The sequence below is a fragment of the Sturnira hondurensis genome, unplaced genomic scaffold (genome assembly GCF_014824575.4).
Source record: "Sturnira hondurensis isolate 20B ecotype Veracruz unplaced genomic scaffold, ASM1482457v3 Scaffold0025376, whole genome shotgun sequence".
NCBI classification, from domain to species: domain Eukaryota; kingdom Metazoa; phylum Chordata; class Mammalia; order Chiroptera; family Phyllostomidae; genus Sturnira; species Sturnira hondurensis.
Genome location: NW_028098007.1, coordinates 436,254 through 460,699, shown reverse-complemented (window position 1 = coordinate 460,699; position 24,446 = coordinate 436,254). Strand labels below are relative to the sequence as shown.

The following is a 24,446-nucleotide window of genomic DNA, read 5'->3' as shown; positions in this document are numbered from 1 at the left end:
ATCTATAGATTCAGTGCAATCCTTATCAAGATTCCACTGGCATTTTAAATTTAATTTTTTTTAATTTTTTTAAAAAAATTTATATTAGAGTAACCATTTTTTTTAAAAGATTTTTATTTATTTATTTATTTTTAGAGGGGAAGGAGAGAGGGAGAGAAACATCAATGTATGGTTGCCTTTCGAGCGTCCCCTGCTGGGAGTTGGCCTGCAGGGAACCAGCCTGCAACCCAGGCATGTGCCCTGAATGGGAATCGAACTGCGATCCTCTGGTTCACAGGCCTGTGCTCAATCCACTGAGCTACACCAGCCAGGGCAAATTTATTTTTTATTTTAAATTTATTTATTTATTTATTTTTAGAGAGAGGGGAGGGGAAGCAGCAAGAGAGGGAAGGGAGAGACATTGACCAGTTGCGTTTCTCATGCCCCCAACTGGGGACCTGGCCTGCAATTCAGACATGTGCCCTGACTGGTAGTCAAACCAGCAACCTTGTAGTTTGCAGATCGGCACTCAATCCACTGAGCCACACCAGCCAGGGCCTGATGGCATTTTTTACGGAAGTAAGGAAACAATCCTAAAATTTATATTCCCACAGGCAATCTTGCTGCCAATGATCTCTCCACTTCCCGAACAGGCAGACTTCAGAAGGTCCTTCACAGCTATGTACCTAAAGATATCAGAGATAAGAATCGAGTTCGAGTCACCTCATTGGATGGCAGGAAGTGGGGAGAACTGGAGGGGGACACCTATGATCGGGTGAGTGAATCCTGGCCTGGGACATCCAGCCAGGCTAATCTGTTCCTCTCCTGACTCCAGGCACTGAGGCAGTAGGATTAAGCTACACGTTTGAACATGTGGCACTCTTTCTGGCCCTGGCCAGCTCTCCATGGAGGTTTGGAGAAAACAGTCATTTGCAGAAATGTCAGTTTGGTTTGGATGACTGGCTGCTACTATCTTCATTAGAGACAGAAGCAAAAAGAGTTTGAGTCTGAGTATAAAAAAAGTTTGTTCGGCTTATTTTATTTCTCAACTCAATTGGTTACTTAGAAACCCTCATTAAAATAAATATAAATAAACTCATTTTATTTATTTTTGAGTATTAGTGTTCAAATTAATATTCAAATCGGTGCAAAATTCAGAATGCACAAAAGGTTATCTGATAAAAAGTACATTTCCTTTTTATTCCTGTTTCACAGCCATCTACTTCCTTTTTCTACAGATGACCATCGTTTATATTTTCTTCTTTATTCTTGAAAATATATTCTTCATGCATATACAAATATAAATGTGTGTGTATTAAAAAAATAGGGATGGTAGTATATTATACTCACTACTCTGAATTTGTTTTTTTTCCACTTAATAATGTACCCTGAGATTCCGTCCTTTTTAGTTTTATGTTTTTGAAGTATAACTGCTAGATAACAGTTATATGCATTTAAGATTTTAAAAAAATTTATTTAATTGTTGTTCAAGTACAGTTTTCTGTCTTTTACTGCCATCCCAGCCCACCCACCCCCCCCAGTGCTCCCCACCTCCCTCCCATTTCCACACTCCTTAGTTGTTGTCCATGTGTCCTTTATACTTGTTCCTGTAAACCCTTCTTCCCCTTTTCCCCTGAAATTCCCTCCCCTCTGCCCTCTGGTCACTGTCCGCCTGTTCTCTATTTCAGTGTCTTTGGTTTTATTTTGCTTGCTTGTTTGTTTGGTTGTTTAGGTTTCTGTTAAAGGTGAGATCATCTGGTATTTGTCTTTCACTGCCTGGCTTATTTCACTCAGCATAATGCTTTCCAGTTCCATCCATGATGTTGCAAAGGGTAGGAACTCCTTCTTTCTTTCTGCTGCATAGAATTCCATTGTGTATATGTACCATAGTTTTTGGATCCATTCATTTACTGATGGGCACCTAAGTTGCTTCCCACTCTTGGCTATTGTAAATTGTGCTGCTACAAACATTGGGGTGCATAGGTTCCTTTGGACTGGTGTTTCAGGGTTCCCAGGATATAATCCCAGCATTGGAATTTCTGGGTCAAAAAGTGGGATTCCATTCTTAGTTTTCTGAGAAAATTCCATACTGTTTTCCATAGTGGTTGTACCAATCTGCAATCCCACCAACAATGGATTAGGGTCCCCTTTCCACCACAACCTCTCCAATACTTGTTTGTTGCTTTGTTTATGATGGCCATTCTGACAGGTGTAAAGTGGTATCTCATTGTAGTTTTAATTTGCATTTCTCTGATATCTAGCGGTATTCAGCATTTTTTCATGTGTCTCTGGATCTTCTGTGTGTCCTCCTTGGAGAAATGTCTGTTCAAGTCCTTTACCCACTTTTTAATTGTATTGCTTGTCTTCTTAGAATGGAGTTGTTGAAGTTCTTTGAAAATTTTGGAGATTAACCCCTTGTCTGAGGTATCATTGGCAAATACGTTTTCCCATATAGTTCGTTCTCTTTTTATTTTAATACTGTTTTCTTTAGCCATGCAAAAGCTTTCAATTTTGATGAGATCCCATTTGTTTATTCTTTCCTTTATGTCCCTTGCTCTAGGGGACATATCAGTAAAAATGTTGCTGTGTGAAATATCTGAGATTTTCCTGCCAGTGTTCTCCTCTAGGACTTTAATGGTGTCACGGCTTATATTTAAGTCTTTTATCCACCTTGAATTTATTTTGGTGTATGGTGTAAGTTGGTGCTCAAGTTTCATTTTTTTCCGTGTAGCTGTCCAGTTCTCCCAACATCATTTGTTGAAGAGGCTATTTTTAGTTCATTTTATGTTGCTGCCCACTTTGTCCAGTATTAATTGACCATAGAGACTTGGGTTTATTTCTGGGCTCTCTGTTCTGTTCCATTTGTCTATGTGCTTGTTTTTATGCCAGTACCAGGCTGTTTTGATTACAGTGGCCTTGTAATACAGTTTGCTATCAGGGATCACCCTCCTACTTTGCTCTTCTTTCTCAAAATTGCAACTGCTATTCAGGGGATCATTTATGGTTCCATATAAATTTTTGAAGTGTTTGTTCTATGTCTGTGAAATATGTCATTGGTACTTTAATAGGTATTGCATTGAATCTGTAAATTGCTTTGGGTAGTATGGACATTTTGATGATGTTAATTCTTCCAATCCATGATCAATCCATGATCATGAACCATGTTAATTCTTCCAATCCATGATCATGGTATATGTTTTCATTTGTTTGTGTCTTCCTTGATTCCTTCAGTGTCATGTAGTTTTCTGCATACAGGTCTTTTACCTCTTTGGTTAGGTTTTTTCCTAGGTATTTTATTTTTCTTTTTGCTATATTGAATGGGATTTTTTTCTTGATTTCTGCTTCTGCTGTTTCATTGTTGGTATACAAAAATGCCTTTGCTTTCTGGATATTGACTTTGTATCCCGCTGTTTTTCCAAATTCATTTATTAGGTCGAGCAGTTTTTGGGTAGAATCTATAGGATTTTCCATGTACACTGTCATGTCATCTGCAAACAGTGACGGTTTTATTTCCTCCTTTCCGATTTGGGTGTCTTTTATTTTCTTTTCTTGTCTGATAGCTGAGGCTAAAACTTCCAATACTATATTGAGTAGAAATGGCGAAAGTGGTGAACCTTGTCTTGTTCCTGACCTTAGTGGAAAAGATTTTAGTTTTTGCCCATTGAGTATGTTGTTTGCTGTAGGTCTTTCATATATGGCCTTTATTATGTTGAGGATTGCTCCCTCTATTCCCACTTTGCTGAGTGTTTTTATCATAAATGGGTGTTGTACCTTATCAAAAGCTTTTTCCACATCTATTGATATGATCATGTGATTTTGTCTTTGCTTTTGTTTATGTGATATATTACATTTACTGATTTGCGAGTATTGTGCCATCCTTGCATCCCTGGGATGAATCCCACTTGGTCATGATGTATAATCTTTTAATGTATTGTTGGATGTGGTTTGCCAATATTTTGTTGAGGATTTTAGCATCTATGTTCATCAACGATATTGGACTGAAGTTTTCTTTCTTTGTTGTGTCTCTATCTGGCTTTGGAATTAGGGTGATGCTGGCTTCATAAAAAGAGTTGGGGAGTTTTCCCTCCTTTTGGATTTTTTGGAATAGTCTGTGAAGAATAGGGGTTAGCTCTTCCTTAAATGCTTTGTAGAATTCTCCTGTGAAACCATCTGGTCCAGGGCTTTGTCTGTCGGGAGATTTTTGATTACTGCTTCAATTTCATTTGCTGTTATTGGTCTGTTCAGGCTTTCTGCTGCTTCTTCATTGAGTTTTGGAAGATTATATTTTTCTAGAAATTTGTCCATTTTACCTAAGTTTTCAAATTTTGGCATACAGTTTTTCATAGTAATTTCTTACAATCCTTTGTATTTCTGTGGTGTCAGTTGTAATCTCTCCTCTTTCAACTCTTATTGTGTTTATTTGGGCCCTCTCTCTTCTTTTCTTGATGAGCCTGCTTAAAGGCTTGTCTATTTTGTTTATCTTTTAAAAAAACCAACTCCTGGATTCATTGATCCATAGGATTGTGCTCTCTATGTCATTTAATTCTGCTCTGATCTTGGTTATTTCCTTCCTTCAACTTGCTCTGGGGTATCTTTGTTGTTTTTCCTTGAGTTCTTGTAGGCATAGGGTTAGGCTGTTTGTTTGAAATGTTTCTATCTTTTTTAGGCAGGCCTGTAATGCTATGAATTCAGGACTGCCTTCACTGTGTCCCATAAGTTTTGGGTTGTTGTGAGTTCATTTTTATTTGTTTTGAGAAACTTTTTGATTTCTTCCCTAATTTCATTCTTGACCCATTCGTTGTTTAATAGCGTGCTATTCAGTCTCCATGAATTTGAGTGTTTTGGGTCTTTTCCCTTGGGGTTGGTTTCCAGTTTCAGTCCCTTGTGATCGAAGAAAATACTTGGGATGCTTTCAGTTTTCTTAAATTTGTTGAGGCTTGTTTTGTGTCGTATCATGTGGTCTCTTTGAAAATGGTCCATGTGCATTTGAAAAGAATGTGTATTTAGCATTTATGGGATGAAGGGCTCTTTATATATCAGTTAAGTCCATTTCATCTAGGGTGTTGTTCAATGCCACAATATCTTTGTTGATATTTTATTTGGAAGATCTGCCTATTTTTGACAGTGGGGTGTTAAAATCCCCTACTATAATTGTGTTGCTGTCAATATCTTTCTTGAAGGCCTCTAAGATTTTCTTTATATATTTGGGTGCTCCTATGTTGGGTGCATATATATATTTACGATGTTTATGTCTTCTTGGTGGATTCTTCCCTTGAGTATTATGAAGTGACCTTCTGGGTCTCTTTTTATGGCCCATTTTTGGAAGTCTATTTTGTCTGATATGAGTATTGCTACCCTGGCTTTTTTCTCTTGTCCATTTGCTTGGAAAATTTGTTTCCAGCCCTTTACTTTTCATCTGTGTAGGTCTTTTGTCCTGAGGTGGGTCTCTTGTAGGCAGCATATGTGTGGGTCATGCTTTCTTATCCATTCAGCTATTCAATGTCTTTTGATTGGACCATTTAATTCATTTATGTTTAAGGTTATTATTGATAGGTACTTATTTATTGCCATTTTTATACCTGTGTTTCTCTTTGTCTCTTTTCTTTCCTTTTCTTAAAGCAGCCCTTTTAGTATTTCTTGCAGAGCTGGTTTGGTGGAGGTGTATTCTTTTAGAATTCTTTTGTCTTGGAAGCTCTTTATTTGGCCTTCTATCTTGATTGAGAGCCTTGCTGGGTAAAGTAGCCTTGGTTGTAGGCCTCTGTTTCTCATTACTTGGAATATTTCTTGCCATTCTCTTCTTGCTTGGAGCATTTCCATTGAGAAATCAGCAACTAACCTTATTGGGGCTCCCTTGTATGTTGCTTTCTTTTTCTCCCTTGCTTCCTTTAAGATTCTCTCTTTGTCTTGGAATTTTGCCATTTTAATGATGATGTGTCTTAAAGTGGGCCTCTTTGGGTTCCTCTTGATTGGGACTCTGTGTTTCCTGGATTTGTGTGACTTTTTCTCTCATCAGGTTAAGGAAATTTTACATCATTACTTTTTCAAATAGATTTTCTATCCCTTGCTCTTCTTCTTCTCCTTCTGCTCTTCTTCTTCTCCTTCTGGTATCTCTATTATTGTGATATTATGTATCATATTGTCTTGCATTTCTCTTAATCCCTCTTCATTCTTTCTGAGCCTCTTTTTCTTTTCTTGCTCTTTCTGGGAGTTTTTTTCTACTTTGTCCTCCAACTCACTGATCCGATCTTATGCTTCATCAATCCTGCTTTTGATTCCTTCCACTGAGTTCTTCAGTTCAGAAATTGTATTCTTTATTTCCTCTTGGCCCTTGCTGATAGTTTCGATTTCCTTTTTCATGCTGATATAGTTTGCAGTGAGTTCATTGTAATTCCCCTGTAGTTTCTGGTAGCTCATTGTGAGCTCTTTGAACTTCTCAATAACCAGTGCTTTGAATTCAGTATCTGATATCTGACTTGCCTCTGTTTCATCTAGCATTCTTTCTGAGGCTTCCTCCTTTCCTTTCATTTGGGGATTGTTTCTTTGTCTTCCCATTGTTTGTGAGGCTCTTCTTTTTTTTGTTTTTAAGATTTTATTTTTATTTATTTATCTTTAGAGGGGAAGGAGAGAGGGAGAGAAACATCAATGTATGGTTGCCTTTTGTGCATCCCCTGCTGGGAGTTGGCCTGCAGGGAACTGGCCTGCAACCCAGGCATGTGCCCTGACTGGGAATCGAACTGCGATCTTCTGGTTCGCAGGCCTGTGCTCAATCCACTGAGCTACACCAGCCAGGGCTGTGAGACTCTTCTTGTTAGCTTCAGCTTCTTAAATTGATTTGTTTTGACTTCCTGTGTTTATGGTGTGAACTTCTGTGGTGTAATACCTATGAGATTCAGTGGTGTAGTCTCCTTGATCTCCCCAGCTCACTGGTCTCGGGCTGTCCTTTACGTTGGCTCTGAGTTTGTCTTTGGGTTTTGTTTGTGCTGGGGTCTTTGTTTTGTGGGTCCTTCCCACCAGCTGATGAACTGACGGTCCCCCTGTCCCCCACCTGTTTTAATTTGTTGTGCTGGTGAGAGCAGGTTGTGTTGAAGCTAGTTCTTCTGTGTGTACAAGATTTTGAGGATTCTCTTTTGCTCTTGTTCACTTGTTTGTACTGGGTAGTTTCTCCACTATTTAGTTGTATTTCCACATAGGTCTTGGATTGAGGTGTGTGTGGTTTCCACTCTCTCATTCACCTTCTTCTGTTGTTATCTGTTGGTGGTTCCTTTGTTGTTGAGTTTCCTCTTCCAGTGGGCATCCTGGTGTTCATTGCTTCCCACTACTCTTTTTTTTTTTGATCAGCTGGAGAGGAAGGCAAAATGGTTTATGACAGCAGGAGAGTATTCTATGATATTTACAGTAGCAGCCAGTAGAGAAGAGATAGGAGATCCTTTGGCTATGTATAGTGATAACTGTAATCTTCAACCCAACTAGTCACTTTTTAAAAAGGATGGAAAGAAGATAAGACTCTTGTTAGGGAGGGAAGGTTTGTGAGTTGGATCTAGAAAGCAGTGAGGTTGTGGGAGGTCTGATTCTGAGATAAGGTGAGAATAAAGGATAATAAATAGGTATAGTGTATGAGAGAATAGACTTAACCACTACAGTAATATAGTTCAGGAAACAATGAAGTGGGCTAAGATCTGGCGGTGGGTGGTGTTGTGTAGTGTTTACAATAGTGTGTAACAGCTATTATTTACAATAATATTAGAGCATAATCATATGACAGACTCTATGAGATACCAAGAATAGGGAGTATCAGACCTTTAATAGTGTGCTAATGGAGCACAGGTGAAGTGAGGGACAGTAAATTAGCAATACATTATGAATGAGGGGACAGGGGAAACCTGTCAAATGATACAATATAACCAGCCAAGTCAAAGAAGACTATACAGAAAGAGGAGGAATACAAAGATACTATTAAAATAAAAGATGTAAGAATAATGAAAAAAATAATAATACAAATATGCAGTAACTTGTAGTTTCTCTGCTATAGCAAAGTGAAATTTGTCTCTCTTTCTCTACTGTTGGGATGCCCCCTCTTTGGGTCCAACTCTTGTCCCTTCGCAGTTCCAAGTTTTGTCTCACTTGTGGCATGGGGGGCGGGGGCAGCAGAAAGGAGGAAAAAACGATAAGTTTGGAAAGAAAGGAAGAAGGAATAAAACTAGAAGAAAGAAAGAGAGGAAAAAGGCATTGAAAGGTAGAACAATAATAAAGTTAACAAAATAAAAGATTACTTAAATTAAAAAAGCCCAAAAAACAAAAAGCACCTCTTGTTGGTTTCCAGCTAGCCAAACCAGTTTTTCTAGTCTCACTGGCTGCAGTAGGCTGAGGAGTGGTGGATGTGGCCTTTCTCCCTCTGGGTATACTCAGCTGGTCTCACAAGCACTCTCCCAAGATCTGGACTGGTGCCTCTCCCCAGCACCCCACCCAGGGAATCCAGGTCCTCTTCAGGGTATTCGTTACCCTGGAGTCACCTCCATGGGCTGGGGTGCGGGTGCACACACCCAGCCAGGCTTCCCTGGTCCTGCAGGCTTGGGCATGAACTTTTCCCAGTGCTAGTGGGGAAAGCAAGGCCTTCCACCCAACCTCGGGATCGTTGCCAGGCTGGGTGGATAGTAGGCTGAGCTGCTGTTGCAGGAGGATCCCCCAAGCAGTTTACTTTTCAAGAAATTTCTCCCACTAAATCCTGCCGCACAGTTTAGCTCAATTCTGAAGCCAGACCAGCGACATTTGGAGTCAGAGCCTGACACTGGGACTTTCAACTCTCCCAAGCCAGCGACCACAGACTCCACGGGTGATCAAGGCCCCGTGTTTGCCTCCTTTTGCCCATTCTCCTCTCTGATACTTCAAGCAAAGAGGTCTCTCTCCGTCTTTTTCAAACTGTGTCTGGCTGGGTAGGCAGGGAGCTGATGACCTGGCTCTCTCCCAAGGACCCTGCTACTGGCCCTTGGCTCCCAAAGACTCCACGGCAGCCTCCACCTGCCGCCTCCACGCTGGTCCCTCGGACCTTATTGACCTGCAGCTGTCTCCTCACCATCTGGTCTTTCAGTGTCCACTACAGTTTCTGGACTCCTATTTTCCTGTATGCTGGGGCACTGTTGGCTATTTGCTGTGTTCCTCTGCAGATTGGCCAGGTTTTTCTTTTATGTGTGGGGAGAAGTGGAATCCTCTCCGTCCTACTCCACTGCCATCTTCCTGCATTTAAGATTAAATCACGCTCTGTGGAGGTTAAATCAGTTTCAGTTCTGCCACCATTGGTGTTATCAGACTTTTTGTTTTTTTTCAAACTGATAGCATCTAATTTGTACTCTATTATTATGAATAATATTGAAAGTAATTTCATATTTTAAAATTATTTGTATTTTAATTAGCACATTCTACAAATATTTATTGAAAACCTATACTTCTACAACTTCCGCCAAGATGGAGGCGTAGGTGGAAACACTGTGCCTTCTCCACAACCAAGTTTGAATACAACAAAGGTTTGGAGAATAAAGACGCAGCCAAAGAACAGAAAATTGAACTATACGGAAGTCCAACAACAATGAACCGTTCAACTGGACAGTAAGAGGGGCGGAGCCAGCAGTGGAGCCGGGACAGGCAAGAAAGATCCCCTGACCCCAGGCACCCAGGCAGCTAGCTCCGAGGTGGGCTGACCCAGTGAGGGCTCAGGGCGGCGGGCTGGCTGCGGTCACACATTCTCGCGCAGATAAACCAGCAAAGGAGTGAGCAGTGAGACGGACTGCACAGGCCCCAATGGGGAACCCAGCAGTGGGCTGACTGTGGTCGCACATTCGAGTGCAGTGGGACAGACCAAGGGGCCCTAGGCAGCGGCAGTGGCGGTGGCAGGAGGCAGCAGAGGGGGCCCGCCATTGCTTTCCTTTGGCCCTGCCCCCACATACAGCGTCACAACCCAGCGACTGAGTGGCCCAGCCCTGGTGAACACCTAGGGCTCTGCTTCTCATATGTAACAGGCACGAACAGTCCAAAACATGGCTCAAGAAGAACTCAAAGCCCCAGAGCCGATAACTCTAAGCAATGAGGAAATAGCAAACCTCTCAGATGCACAATTCAAGACACTGGTGATCAGGATGCTCACAGAACTGGTTGATTTTAGCCACAAATTAGAGGAACAAATGAAGGCTAAACTAATTGAAATGAAGGGAAATGCACAGGAAACCAATAGTAATGGAAAGGAAACTGGGACTCAAGTCAATGGAGTGGACCAGAAGGAAGAATGAAACACCCAACCAGAAAAGAATAAAGAAACAAGAATTCAAAAAAATCAGGAGAGGCTTAGGAACCTCCAGGACATCTTTAAACGTTCCAATGTCCGAATTATAGGGGTACTAGAAGGAGAAAAGAAACAGCCATGAGTGGAAAACTTATCTGAACAAATAAAGGAGAACTTCCCCAGTCTGGCAAAGGAAATAGACTTCCAGGAAATCCAGGAAGCTCAGAGTCCCAAAGAAGTTGGACCCAAGAAGGAACACACCAAGGCACATCATAATTACATTACCCAAGATTAAAATGAAGGAGAGAATCCTAGAAGCAGCAAGAGATAAGGGGACAGTTACCTACAAAGGAGTTCCCATCAGACTGTCAGCGGATTTCTCATAAAAGACCTTACAGGCAAGAAGGAGCTGGAAGGAAGTATTCCAAGTCATGAAATCCAGAGACCTACATCCAAGATTGCTCTATCCAGCAAAGCTTTTATTTAGAATGGAAGGGCAGACAAAGTGCTTCTCAGATAAGATCAAATTCAAGGAGTTCATCATCACCAAGCTCATATTATATGAAATGTTAAAGGGACTTATATAAGAAAAAGAAGATAAAAAATATGAACAGTGAAAGGACAGCAAACTCACAGTTATTAACAACCACACCTAAAACAAAGGCAAACCAAGAGGACAGCTAGATCAGGAGTGAAACCATAGAAATGAAGGTTAGCAACAGGGGAGTGGGAAGAGGAGAAGGGGGGAGAAGGTACAGAAAATAAGTAGCATAGATGGTAGGTAAAAAATAGATAGGGGGAGGGCAAGAATATTAGTGGATATATAGAATCTAAAGAACTTGAGACACGTGGTCATAAACTAAAGGTGGGGGGAAGGGTGGGGGAAGGGGTGTGCAGGGTGAAGAGGAATGAAGGGGGGAATAGAACAACTGTAATGGTATAATCAATAAAATATATTTAAAAATAAAAAAATAAACTAACACTTGTTATAAAAAAAAGAAAACATACACTTCTTTTTTAAAAAATAATTTTTTTATTTAATTCTTGTTCAAGTACAGGTTTCTGTCTTATATTCCCAACCCTGCCCGCCCCTGCCCCATTATACTTCTAAAAAAGAAAAACTTTTGTACAAAACATATTACTTCTAAAGATATAAAAAAATATAATATAGCTGTTGTTTTTGTTTTGTCATCTGATTCATTTACCTAATCTGTTCTCATTGTTCTGCCTCACCCACTCAAGAAATTGAAAGACCAAGGTTTATAGCATCTTGGATTATTGTGAGAGACCTGCTTCCTACCTGTGGAGAAATCCCCTATTCAGCTTTTTGATAGGGAGGCAGCAGAACACAGGAAGAGTGTGTGACTCCAGCCATCAGGCTAACCTGTTTACTGTATGTGTCACAGGGCTGCCACGAATTCATCTTGGGAATGCTTCTTGATATTGCTGAACTTCAGCTTCTTCCTTTGTAAGCTAGGGAACACCACTATGTACTGTTGTTATGAGGATTCAGTGAGAGTATTCAGGGAAAGTCCTTAGCACTGGACCTGGCCATGAAGATTAGGCAGATAGTAGCCATCGTTATTCACACACTGTGCTCGCATGCTTCCATTGACAGGGACTCAGTAAGGTTCTGTGATTGCACACCTCTGATGTTAGAAAGTTCTTATTGAATTAAAATGTGTAGATTGTATGGTATATGGTTGAGTACTAGGATTCTCGAGTCAAACTGCTGGATTGATGTCCTGGCTCCATCACTTACCAGCAAGTTACCAGGAGAAATTTGGGCAAGTTAATCTTTCAGTTAAACTTCAGCTTCTTCATCTTTTATATGATGATGGTAGTAGTAGTGCCTACTTCATAAGTGAAGGTTAATTAAGAATGCATTTAACACAGTTCCTGGCATATAGAAAGCACTTAATAATATTGTCATTGTCACAGTTTTTTTTTGTTTTTAAGATTTTATTTATTTTTAGACAGAAGGGAAGGGAGGGAGAAAGAGAGGAAGAGAAACGACAATGTGTGGTTGCCTCTCACTTGCCCCCTACTGGGGACCTGGCTGGAAACCCAGGCACATGCCCTAGACTGGGAACCAAACCTATGTGACTCTTTGATTTGCAGACCAGTACTCAACCACTGGGCCACACTAGCCGGAGCTCAATATTATTTTTTAAAATTTTTAAAAAGATTTTTTTTTATTTATCTTTAGAGGGGAAGGGAAGGAGAGAGGGAAATATCAACGTATGGTTGCCTCTCGCGTGCCCCCTGCTGGGAACTGGCCTGCAACCCAGGCATGTGCCCTAACTGGGAATTGAACCTCAGTTGTTTGGTTTGAAGGCCTGCACTCAATCCACTGAGCTACGCCAGCCAGGGCTCGTTATTTCTTTTATTCTGTAGGTTCTGTGTCAATTCATGCAGCCTAGGAATACATCAGGATATTGAACATTTGAATCATTAATTTACTTGGAGTTTCTGTGTAACTAAAAATTCACACATCATAAATGATTTTACTTTTTTGAAACAAATAGAGAACAATTAAAAAACTTCTTTGTTGGGTGGGCAGGGCTGGGAATATAAGACAGAAAACTGTACTTGAACAAGAATTAAATAAAAAAATAAATAAGTAAGGCATTAAAAAAAAAAACTTCTTTGTTTTTGTTTCTGGTGCCTAGCCCAAATTAGGCTCTTAGTAAATGAATGATTTTACATTTCTTTTTTAAAAATATAATTTAAGACCTTTATTAACAGGTGCTTGTAGTTTGTTCACTTTTTTGAAAAAATCAAGTTGTAAACTTTATTACAAATTAAAAATGAAGTTCTTAAAAATCTCAACTTGACCACATATGAAACAATTTAAAAACCTTCAAAGGTGTATTGAGAAAAAAACAGGCTTATTTAAAAAACAAACAAACACGTTTGTCATTATATCTTTAGAGAAAAATAATAAAAACCCCATGCTGCATAGATAATGCAGATAGTTCTAGTCATCTGGTCAACGGGCAAAAAGCAAGCACGTAAGGTCTTCAGCTCCAATCTTTTGTTCATTTCTTATTGCTGGAATTTCATATTCATTTCTTCTTGTTGGATGACTAAACCAATGGTGGTAGAGATGGTAGGCCAGCATTTACTCAGCCCCGCCCTGCTCAGCCTCGGGAGGGGACGAATTCTCAGCTGGTGGATCTGCTGCTTTTGTCTCTTTGCCACCTTGTGGTTTAAGGTTTTCTGGGCGTCTGCGTCAGTAATTGAAGTTGCGGAGGTACTGACTTTGAGGTGGCTGCTGACCTTGGGTCTCATCTCCTTGATTTTCCTTATCTTCTTCATTGCCATCCTCTCTAGGCTGCCTTTGGTGAGGAGGGCCCCTGCGAAGTTGTGGTTTGTAGCTCTGATACATATTCTGTCTCACTGGTCTACCTTGTTCTCCAGTGCCCTGGTTGTCAGCACCTCCTTCACTTTTCCTTGCACCATAGGGTCTCCGCATGTAGTAAGGTGGGAACTGTCGTCCTGCGGTAGGGCCAGCACTGTTGGGCCTGGCATTCAGGAGCACTCTCCCATCCCACTTTCTTTTTCCCACTCTCACTATTCTGGTAATTCTGCTGGTAATTGCGTGGAGGACCCCTATGATGTGGATAGTGTCTATAATGGTTACGGTCTGCTGTGTATTTACTGCCTTGCCCTGGAATTCCACCAGGGCCTGTAAAGTTTGCTGTCTCTGCACCCTTTTCTCCTTCAACATCAAACTCCACAGTCTGTCCATCTCTTACAATGCAAAGGTACTTCCTGGGGTTATTCTTCTTTATGGCAGTCTGGTGTCCAAAAACATCTTCCTTGGTGTCATTCCTGTTGACGAAACCATATCCGTTTCTTATATCAGAACCATTTTGCTGTTCCCAAAACCATTGTTGCAGTGACCTTCTTGTTTCACTGGCAGGTACCACCAATGTGAGGCTGCCCGGGCCACTGCTCCCTGTGCTGCTGCCCATGGTGCCGGCAGCAGCACTGAGGGTGGGGGCGGCAGGCAGCTGCTGGGACTCGGCCTCACCACTCAGCTTGCAACTCAGGGTCCCAGGGTGTGATGGTAACTACGGTGGCACTGGTGGGGCTCCTCAGGGAAATCTGGGGTCCACTCTCTGCTCCCGCTACCGATCAAGCTCCAATTTTACACTTCTTACTTTAAAACTTTTCCATATTGGATATAACATTTTCTTAGCATAAGATTTTTTTAAATTAATTTATTTTAATTGTTGTTTAGCATAAGATATTTTAAATCCTGATCCTGTTTTTCAGTTTGTCACCTACCCTCTGAGCACTGTATGATCTGTAAATTAGATGTTTTTATTCAAATAGCTAAGGACCAAACCAAGGACAGAGCTTTGAAGCACTGAAGACTTCTTCCTAGGTTGATATCAATTATTTAATTATAGTTCTTTGTGTGTTAGTTTTAGTTTTTGACCAGCCATGAATATTCCTAAGCATACTATTTTCCCACTCATTATTTCACAGTTGGCTACCAGTTCAGGTGAGAAGCTTTGTCAGGTACTCTGTAATGGAAGGATGGGCAGAGGGACCTCTTTGTAGAACCCCCAGGTCAGGGGCCTAAAACAGCCCTGGCCTAAGGAAGAGGAGCCTGGAAGGAGCTCTGATACTTTACCCTTTGACACTTCTGGGCAGGTGCTGGTGGATGTGCCCTGCACCACAGACCGCCACTCCCTTCATGAGGAGGAGAACAACATTTTTCAGCGGTCGAGGAAGAAGGAGCGGCAGATGTTACCTATGCTGCAGGTGCAGCTTCTTGCGTGAGTGATAGGTTTACAAAAACTCAGAACTTTATGCCAGAGTGCTCTGGGGGTCTGGTTACCTGGGGGACTGGAAGCTCTTGCCAAAACCATCACCCATAGAAGGATCTTTTGGCTGAGGATCTGCCTGGATGAGACAGACATCATGGGATGCTCCTTCTCTGGAATGTAAAAACCCTATGTGGTAAGACATGCATAGAAGGGTGGGCTGCACAAATTCACTTATGTTCACTTACCTCCATGCTGTCCCAGTCCCAGTAAGTAGCACAAGTTTGAAAAATAGTTGCTGAGGTCAAGGTTCTATAGGGCTGGGGTAAGGGCTAGCATCAGGGTTTGGTTCAAAACTATTGCTAGAGCTCGGGATCATTTTGAGGAGGCTTCTAAGGAGAGCCCATGGAGTAAGCTTGGGTTGCTCTTTGCCTTGAGAATGACTTTTCATTGTGAAAGGGACTTCAAAGGTTGTCGATACAGCTACCCATTCCACAATAGAGACCCTCATGTTATGTTTCCAGTTCCTTTGTTACCCTCTTACTTCTGGGAAATGCACTAGTCCCTGTTTCTGTCCCTTTCTGGTTTCAGGGCTGGACTCCTTGCCACCAAACCCGGAGGCTACGTTGTTTATTCCACCTGCTCACTCTCACACTTACAGAATGAATATGTGGTACAAGGCTCCATCGAACTGCTGGCCAATCAATATAGCATCGAAGTTCGGGTGGAAGACTTGACTCACTTCCGGAAGCTTTTCATGGACACATTCTCTTTTTTCCCATCTTGCCAGGTTGGGGAGCTGGTAATCCCAAACCTCATGGCCAATTTTGGGCCTATGTACTTTTGCAAAATGTGTAGACTGAAATAGTATCACCTTGTTCCTGAAACCCTTGTGTAGGAAGACAAGCGGCGTGCTCCCATGGCATCACCAGAAACTGAGACCAGTGGCAAAGAAGATCTCTGGGTTCTATCTCCATGCTGTTCAAGTCTTTCTGTAGGTAGTGCTAGGAAGTAGGAGTTTTTCTGTCCTGCTATCCAAGTGTGGAGCATCAGCAAGTTTCTAACTCACTTATTACACCCCACTCCCCATCTCTAAGCCTGTACTAAAGTTTCCTGCCCCATTGGGGGCTTAGAAGAAGGAGACAATTAGCAGGCCCACACTTTAAACTGTAAACTTGGGAAGAAGCATTTAGCCAATAAAATCGTCAAAGCTCCATATAGCTAAGGCTGTGGTTGGGGGCCTCATATTAGCCCAAGTACTGTTCTGCTTATACCAGCTGCTGCTACTGAGCACTAACACTCAGGTGCCTAGTGCCCAGGACCTCACGTGGTTTACAGAGCCCCTCTTACACTTAAGGTGAGTTTTGCATGATCAGTCTTGAGTATCCAGTGGGCCCAAACAAGGCTCCCTAGTTACTCCTTATGGCTTTTGATCTAATTTAAGGAACAAGTAACTAAAAATGTTACGCCAATGCTTAATAGTTTGCTTACTTACATTGAGAAAGCTCTCCTGAGCCAAATAATTCCAGCTATTTCTTCTGCCGTCAACAGTACTGCTGCCTGTTGTAGCTGGGGAAGCTGCTCTGCCACAGGGCTTTTGTGTGTTTCTTTATTGTTTATTCCTCTAGCTCCTATGGCAGGTAGTCAGGGAGCTGCAGGAGATGTAGCATTTGGGATTATGGAGGATAATGAGGCCTCATCCTTGGGAATGGCAGCTTTCTTTCTTTGCTTTCTGAGCAAAGAAATCTAATGTCTTGATATATTCTGTTCTTGTTTTGTTTCCCTTTTCCTGTTCTGTGGCTGAGCTCCCGTGGCAGTTGTTTGGCACCTGCCAAATCACTCACACCTCTTCCTCCAGCATCATAAGGCCTCATCTCACATAGTGTGGGTTTGGGAGCAACATTACATCATCTACTGTTTACATGCTAATTATGCTGTTTTTGTAACTATAGAAGGGACATTAAAATTGCTTGTGGTCACTTGCAGATATTGCTTTTTTATTAATTTTTTTTTTCTGAAAGACCAGTCCTTGTGCAAAAAAGGGTGCATAATTTAAGAATACTGGTATTCTTGGCTCTTCCTGCTTGCCTTATCCCTTCTCTTCCTCTTCTGTCTCTCCTTTTGTTCTTTATGCCCTTCTTGCTAATCTTTGTTTGGGTATTAGAGGTATCAGCTGAGAAGGATTTTAGATGAGGTTAAGCTTCTCCTTTCTTGGGATTTGCATTATAACAGGTCCCTAGAACACCTTCCAGACTCAAAATCCTAGTGAAGCTAGTAAGATGGAGCTCCAGGGAGTAGAAACACAATTAGCTTCTTATATAGTATGTGCTTTCTTCCTGCCATTTACTCAAGTGCTTGGGCTTCTGCCTTTGTCCTCATGGGTATGCAGGCTGGTACTAATTGTGTACTAAGCAGTGATAATCCAAGATCCCAGTCTCACTGGGGACAGACAGACCCAGGTAAGAAAAGCAGAGAAATACTTTGTAAAAAGTTTATCTCCTGTAAGTTGAATATTTGCCTACTCTACAACCCAGTTATTTCAATACTTGGGAGAAATCCAAGAGAAATTCATATATGTACAGCAGGAGATATGTGTAAGAATGTTTATAGCAGTCCTAGTCTCAGAAGCAAACCCAAGTGCCCATGAGCAAGAGTGGACAAATAAACTGGAGTTCACACAATGGAATATTATACAACTGTCAAAACAAAATGAACTACAGTGACACATAATATGGATGAATCTTAGCAATAAAACTTAAAAAAATTTAGTTGCAAAAGATTAAATGTAACATTATGCCCTTAAACAATTTACATAAAATATAATTGATTAATTTTAAATGTGCTGCTTAATGACTTTTGGTAATTGTGTATAACAGTGTAACCACCATCACCATCAAAATATAGAACATAATTTCATCTAAAAACTTACCTTGTGCTTCTTTACATTGAATCCCCTTCCACCATCCCTGGACCCAGGTAATCACTGATCTGCTTTGTATCACTATATTTTCACCTTTGTTACTGGACTCAAGGGGTTCAATTTTCCTGTGCACATCAAAACCCAATAAGACATGAACAGGAGTTTGTAGCCAAGCAAGTAAGGCCATATGAAGGAGATGATACCATGCCTGGGTAGTCAGAGGTAGCTCATGCTCAAAGACCTAGCTCCCTGATAGCTTCTAAGGGATGGGTTATATAGGGAGAAAATCATTAATCATGGTGACTAAGGGAGTTAGGCACATGGTCAGGGTCATGGTCTACTGATTGGTCAACGCTAAGGGAGTAGTTGATCATTGCATCCGGTCCTGACATCAGCCATGGCAAGGCATTGCTTCATCTGGTTTCTCAGGGATGTGGCCAGTGCAGGGGTTGTTCTGTAGCTGAAACACAACCTAGTTTTGGTGAAACTAGGTGTTCTCTCTAGTTTCATTGTCCTAAGGGCTTAATGGTTAAGGGAGAAGGGAGGTGGGTGAGTCAGGGTAATAGGTGAGGCCAGTTTGAGTCCAAGGAAAAAAATAAAAATAAAAAGGGCAAATTAAAGAAAATAAGGTTCCTGCGCAGTTACACCTGTTGTAGAATTTTATACTGTAGGAGATGAGAGTAAAAAAATTTTTTTAAAAAACAGATCCTTTTGTAGTTCATAAGCGTAAAGATTGGGTGTTCATGCTTTTGTGTGACATGTGCCTCCCGCAAACCTTGTTGTGACATCGGCACATTACCCATCTGACATGAAGAAAAAGAGTTGATTTACAGCTGGATTGCAAAGCTCTCTTTATCTGGATGCCTGGACTGGCCTAACTAGTTATGTGTGTCTAGCTGGATTACATGGCCAGAGTAGCATAAAGCCCATCTGGGAACTTGTAATTTGAGCTCTCCCAAAGCCAAGAATCACAGATCAGTGATTCAATGAAAAAATTGAGTGTTTTACTTCATATCCTTGCCTGAAACTTGGCATTATAAGTTTTCAACTTTATTCTACAAGGTGTTTCTTGGTGTCTCATTGTGGGTTTAATTTCCATTTCTCTAACAACTAGTGATGTTATCAAGTTAAATACAACCAAAGTTGAGAAACATTTTTAAAGAACATATATGTAGTAAAACCATGTAAAAAGGAAAAAAATTGATCTCATGTGGGATTTGGGATAACAGTTCCTCAGGTAGGGGGATAGGATGGTCTGGAAGGAACATAGTTAGATTAGGTTATTCTGAAGGTTCTGCTTTCATATTTGGTGCTTATTACATTATCAAAACACCTGATGAAGGTGATAAAAGAATGTCATGAACAAAGGTTATGCTTAACCCAGTTTTGTGCACCTGATGTCCAAAAAAAAAAAAAGGAGGTTGAAGAGCTCCAACTCTGCAGAGGGCAGTAGTGGGAGGGGCCTGTCTAGAGGCTGGGAGGCTCAGCAGAGTTGCCTGTCTTGTTGGTGAGTTCCTCTCTTGTTGTAACATACAGTGGCCCATCCTTAACAGAAAACCAGCCATAGTTCACAGTAGAGAGATAGCTTGGATCTGTGGTTTTCATTTTGGGGGAGTCACAAGTATGACAAACTCATAAAAACTTTGGTCCTTTTCAAGATAGTTCACACACAAAACACCATATTTTACACATAATTTCAGGGGATTGGGCATTCCCTAAGGTCCACCTGTATGTAAAACCTCGAGTTAAAAACTTGGATTAGAAGGTCTCAGAATTTCAGGGTCTTCTGTGGAAGGCAAGGGGGGGGGCAAGCAGAACCCCAATAGCCAACTTAAGTCACTCATTCTCTCCCCCTGCCAAACTTTATCCCTTCTGCATTCCTCATTTCCAAATTCAGCACCACCATCGCCCTGCTGCCGAAGCCAGAAACTGCAGTTACGCTCTTTGCCTAATTAATAATAGCAGTGACAGTAATTCCTGTCACATATTGAGCCAGGCCCATGCTAAGCATTGTTTTACAGGTATTGTATTGTTTCTTATCCTCACGAAAATCCCCCTTGAGAGATGGGTACTCTTTTTAGTTCCATTTTATAGATAAGGGTAGGATTGGCACTTAAGTAACTTTCAAAAAATCACCATCTGAAATTTCTTTCTTGAAATATCTCTCATATCTTAGGACAGGCGTCACTTTTTTAAAAAAATATTTTATTTATTTATCTTTAGAGGGGAAGGGAAGGAGAGAAATATCAATGTATGGTTGCCTCTCGTGAGTCCCCCGCTGGGGACTGGCCTGCAACCCAGGCATGTGCCCCGACTGGGAATCGAACCTCGATCGTGTGGTTCGCAGGCCCGCGCTCAATCCACTGAGCTACACCAGCCAGGGCAGGACAGGCCTCACTTTTCACTGAACAATGACAATAGCCTCAAAACTGATTTCTCTAAATCCTTCCATTTTCTCCCATATTCTCAAGCCATCCCTTACCTGTTGTATGGTAGCTGACCACAATTCTTTGCACCCTGTCCCGATGCAATGACACCTTGCTATTTCCCTCATTAAGAAACAGCGGATTTCCCCACCCCTTAAATCTGGGCTGACTTTATGATTTACTTTGAGCAGTTAAATGTTCCTGGTTGCTTGCTTGGAAACACACCAACCATACCTCACCTTAAGTTGTTTTCCTCAACCTATTTCAGCCCAGGTACCTTTTGGATATGCTGTACACAAAATGCTAGGTTTTCTCTGTTTACTTCGAACTGTGGGTAAGTTTCTTCACCATTCTACACCTGAATTTCCTCATCTGTAAAATGGGAATTTTGTGTTACCTCATTGGTTATTAAAGGAGAGTTAAATGAGTTAGTGTCAATAAAATGTTTAGAACAACATCTGACATAGCATGAGCTACATAAAACAAAATAGTAAGATAAAATGATGTGACTAAAAATGAGCTATAGCAATAGCAATTTTGTTAGGGGAACATTTTTATTTTGATCCTGAGAGGCACTTACTTTTCACTTGGATCTGGTGACATTAGTATGGGTGTGGAGTCAGCTTGTGTGCCATAAGCTCTTTTCTCCAAAAAGGTGTAGGAGATGACACCTCGCAGGTGGCAAACCAATTTTTGAAAACTGATGTGCGGAAAAGCACATGCTTCCCTTCTTGAGAAGCACTGGTAGGATATTATTATACATTTACCTTATATTTCACAGGACATGTTCTTGGTAAGTTATATATAAATCAAATCCTGCCATATAGGTATGTTATGTATTTAAAAAATATTTTTAATCCTCACCTAAGGATATGTTTATTTTTCAGAGAGGAAAAGAGAGAGAGAGAGAAACATTGATGTGAGAGAGAAGCATTGATTGGTTGCCTCCTGTACACACCCCACCCAAGGGTTGAACCCACAGTTTAGGTATGTGCCCTGACCTGGGGATCGAACCTGCAACCTTTTGGTGTAGGAGACAATGCTCCAGCTAACTGAGCCACCCAGCCAGGGCATATCTCTTTTAATTAAGGAACTTATCTGGGGAATCATTCTGCAAAATGAAGATGGCTTTTGTAAAGTAAATCAGTATCTCTCTGAGGGGCATTCAAATTTTGACGTGAGAGGGACTGAATTTCTTTGTGTCTAAATCTGCCTGCCCTGGGTAGATTTCCCTCAAAGGACTCTGGCCCTCTCTCTTTCCAGTTAAATTTAGTGGAACCAATGTTTTGCGAGTTCTAAGCTTAAGTTTTAAGAAGCCTTGCAGCTTTCACTCTCACCTTGGAACTCTTTGTTTATTATTCTCTGAGTCTGTCCGTTTGACTGGTGGTTCTACTGAGCTCAGCTGGATTTGGCTAGGCTCACCGATGTATCTGCAGTCAGGTGGCTCTGCTCAGCTTGGCTGGGCCCTCTCACCCATGTAAGGAAGAGTCTGAGCAGGGACAGCTGGGCTGGGTAGGTTCCACTCTGCGTGGCCCCATCCTCAGGCAGCATAGCTTGGACTTGTTCTCATGGCTGAGGCAGGGTTCCAGAGGCAGTTTTCCAGAAGAGAAAGAGAAAAGAATTCTCTTGCAGCCTAGGCTTAGAACTAGCACAACATTCCTTGTACTGCATTCTACTAGTTAAAGCAAGTCACAGAGTTCAGCCCACATTTACGGGGGTGGGAAAATAGACTATACCTTCTGAAGTGAGAAGCTACAAGTTATTGCTTTTAAAACTGTGTTTATTGATTTTAGAGAGAGAGGAAGGGAGAGAGAGAAACACCAATTGGTTTCCTCCTATACATGCCTTGATTGGGGTCAAACCCACAACTCTGCTGTTTGGAATGATGCTCCAATCAACTGAGCCACACTGGCAAGGGCCAAAATTACTTTGCAAAGAGCACAGATACAGGAAGAGGTGGTGTAGTGGGATCATTTATATAATTACTTTACAACAGGAGACGAACTCTCCCCTAACTCAGAGGCAGTAGGTGGCCTCTGAGGTGGCAGTGGGGCTCAGACAACTGAGGTCAAAGACGTGACAGTGCTTTGGAAATTACAAAGCGCCACATGTAGAGTGGTTCTGAGTGTGGCGTCCTGCTTCACCTGTGGGACTGTGAGTTCCTTGGAGTAGGGCTGCGTCTCCCTCCTGGCGGCCTTTTCAGTACTAAGGAGAGGCTCACAGGCGTGAAAGGAAAAAGAGAAGCAGAGCAGTTAATGAGAACAGAGGCACACATACTGTTACTGTTCTCTCATCCCCAGAACAAAGACAAACTTCAAACCCTCTGGAATCTGAGAAGCTCCCTTCTGCAAGTTTTCCTCCCACTCCTTACGGCCCTGGCCTCACTTCCAAGGGAACTTGGCAAGGGAGTACCTGTCTTTCCATTTGAGAGCGCATTAGGATGACTTGCTCATTAGGATGACTTGCTCAGAGTCACCAGCTAATGGGGCAGGACCCCATCCTGCTCAAGAAATCCACCAGGCCTGCTTGAGGGACCTTACACGCACCACTGAGTGCACCTACATGCTGTTTGGGCTCACGGCAGCCTGTGGTATTGACTTACAGATGCTTTCCTGATAACGCAGAAGAGAAAGCCACTCCCACTGGATCCTTGTATTATCCTGCTTTTCTGTAGCCTCTGCCTCCAGCTTGCCTCTCCAATCCTCCTCCCCATTGCCTTCCCCCAAACACTGGTAGAATTGCAGCACATCTCTAATTAAATAGCAAGCTAATGTTTATTGAACTTTATCATGGGCCAGGTGCTGTTCCAAGCTTTTTAAAATCTTCACAATTCTCTGAGGTAGTCACTATTTTTAGCCCCCATTTTGCAGATGAGGACATTGAGGCACAGCTGGTAAAAGTGACTTACTCAAAGTTATACAGTAATTAAGTGGCAAAGTTAGTATTTGAACTCAGGTAGTCTGGCTCCTGAGCTAAGCTTCTCAGGTCAGAAAACCTCTGTGTAGATTTCTGTTTTTCTGATAATAATGTAATGATTAACCTGTATGGATTACTTATAATCCCTGGTAGTAAGTAAATAAGGTAGGCCCTGTTCTGGCTGTTACATGTGTCAAGTCATTTGAGTCTTAGAGAATTGGGCTATAGTATTATTAATATATGATTATTCTAATTTTACAGTTAAGGAATTTGGGGCAGTCACATAACAAAGATGGGTTACCAAAAACTCCAGCTTCAGAGCCAGGTTTATTTGTAAACTTTGCTATGTGGTCTTGGCTGGTGTGGCTCAGTGGACTGAGCATTGGCCTGTGGACCAAAAGGTTGCCAGTTCAGTTCCAGGTCAGGGCACATGCCTGGGTTGCAGGCCAGGTCCTCTTAGCTGGGGGTATGTGAAAGGCAACCGATCAATGTTTCTCTCACACATCAACATCTCTTTCCTTCCTTTCTCCCTCGTTTCCCCTCTCTCTTTCAAAATAAGTAAAATCTTAAAAAAAAACAAAAAACTGCAAAAAAAACTGCAAAAACAGCCTCTGGCTTCCCCAAGGCTGTTTCAGCCCAATGTCTCAGTCTCCAAGCCACTTTGGGTTCATGCAGCACGATCTCTGCATTTCTACCAAAGCATGTCTTTTGTTTTTTGCTCTATGCATTTCTTTTTTCTTCCCAACTAGACCTTAAGTTCCACAAGGCTAGATTTGAGATCTAACTTCAATTTTCCAGCTCACAGCAGGAGTCAGTAGGTGTCGGTTGAATTAAACTATGGAATGCCAGAGGTGAACTGTCTTGGGACCGTCTCTCAGAAGAATGGAGTGACCACTCACTGTGACCTGAACATTAGACTCAATTTGTTACTGATTCAAGGTATGTGTGTGCCTGATGCTTCAAAAGGCCACATGTTCAAGACATCAATGTTTGGAGTAAGGAAAGATTTATTCCTTTCCTGATCAAGAATGTGCCAGCTTAAGAAGACGGGGGCTGTTAAAGCCTCCACAAATCCATATTCAGAGAGCTGAGAATTCAGGCTGCTCTTATGTCAAGGGAAGGGAGAATAAGTAGAGCAAGAGGTATGTGACATT

At 41.6% G+C, this 24,446-nt stretch overlaps 1 protein-coding gene, 1 non-coding gene and 1 pseudogene across 3 annotated transcripts in view; 2 read left to right on the top strand and 1 right to left on the bottom strand.

Annotated features, from left to right (window-relative positions):
* NSUN4 (NOP2/Sun RNA methyltransferase 4) overlaps nucleotides 1-17,012 on the top strand; it is a 28,518-nt gene extending 11,506 nt beyond the window's left edge. The window contains exons 4-7 of one of the 2 annotated variants that reach the window (XM_037039480.1): nucleotides 594-754; nucleotides 14,918-15,042; nucleotides 15,148-15,226; nucleotides 15,622-15,710. In XM_037039480.1, coding sequence (XP_036895375.1) covers nucleotides 594-754; nucleotides 14,918-15,042; nucleotides 15,148-15,214 — 353 coding nt within the window. In that variant the 3' untranslated portion in view covers nucleotides 15,215-15,226; nucleotides 15,622-15,710. Of the gene's footprint in view, nucleotides 1-593; nucleotides 755-14,917; nucleotides 15,043-15,147; nucleotides 15,227-15,621 lie in introns of both variants that reach the window. The other variant, XM_037039481.1, reaches the window with a different exon arrangement.
* Nucleotides 13,083-14,739, bottom strand: LOC118982439 (Y-box-binding protein 1-like; annotated as a pseudogene).
* Nucleotides 17,013-18,655: 1,643 nt separating the features above from the next.
* On the top strand, nucleotides 18,656-18,759 carry LOC118982475 (small nucleolar RNA U13). The gene has a single exon (XR_005065554.1). It is a non-coding gene; the product is annotated as a small nucleolar RNA U13 (small nucleolar RNA).
* Nucleotides 18,760-24,446: the final 5,687 nt, after the last annotated feature.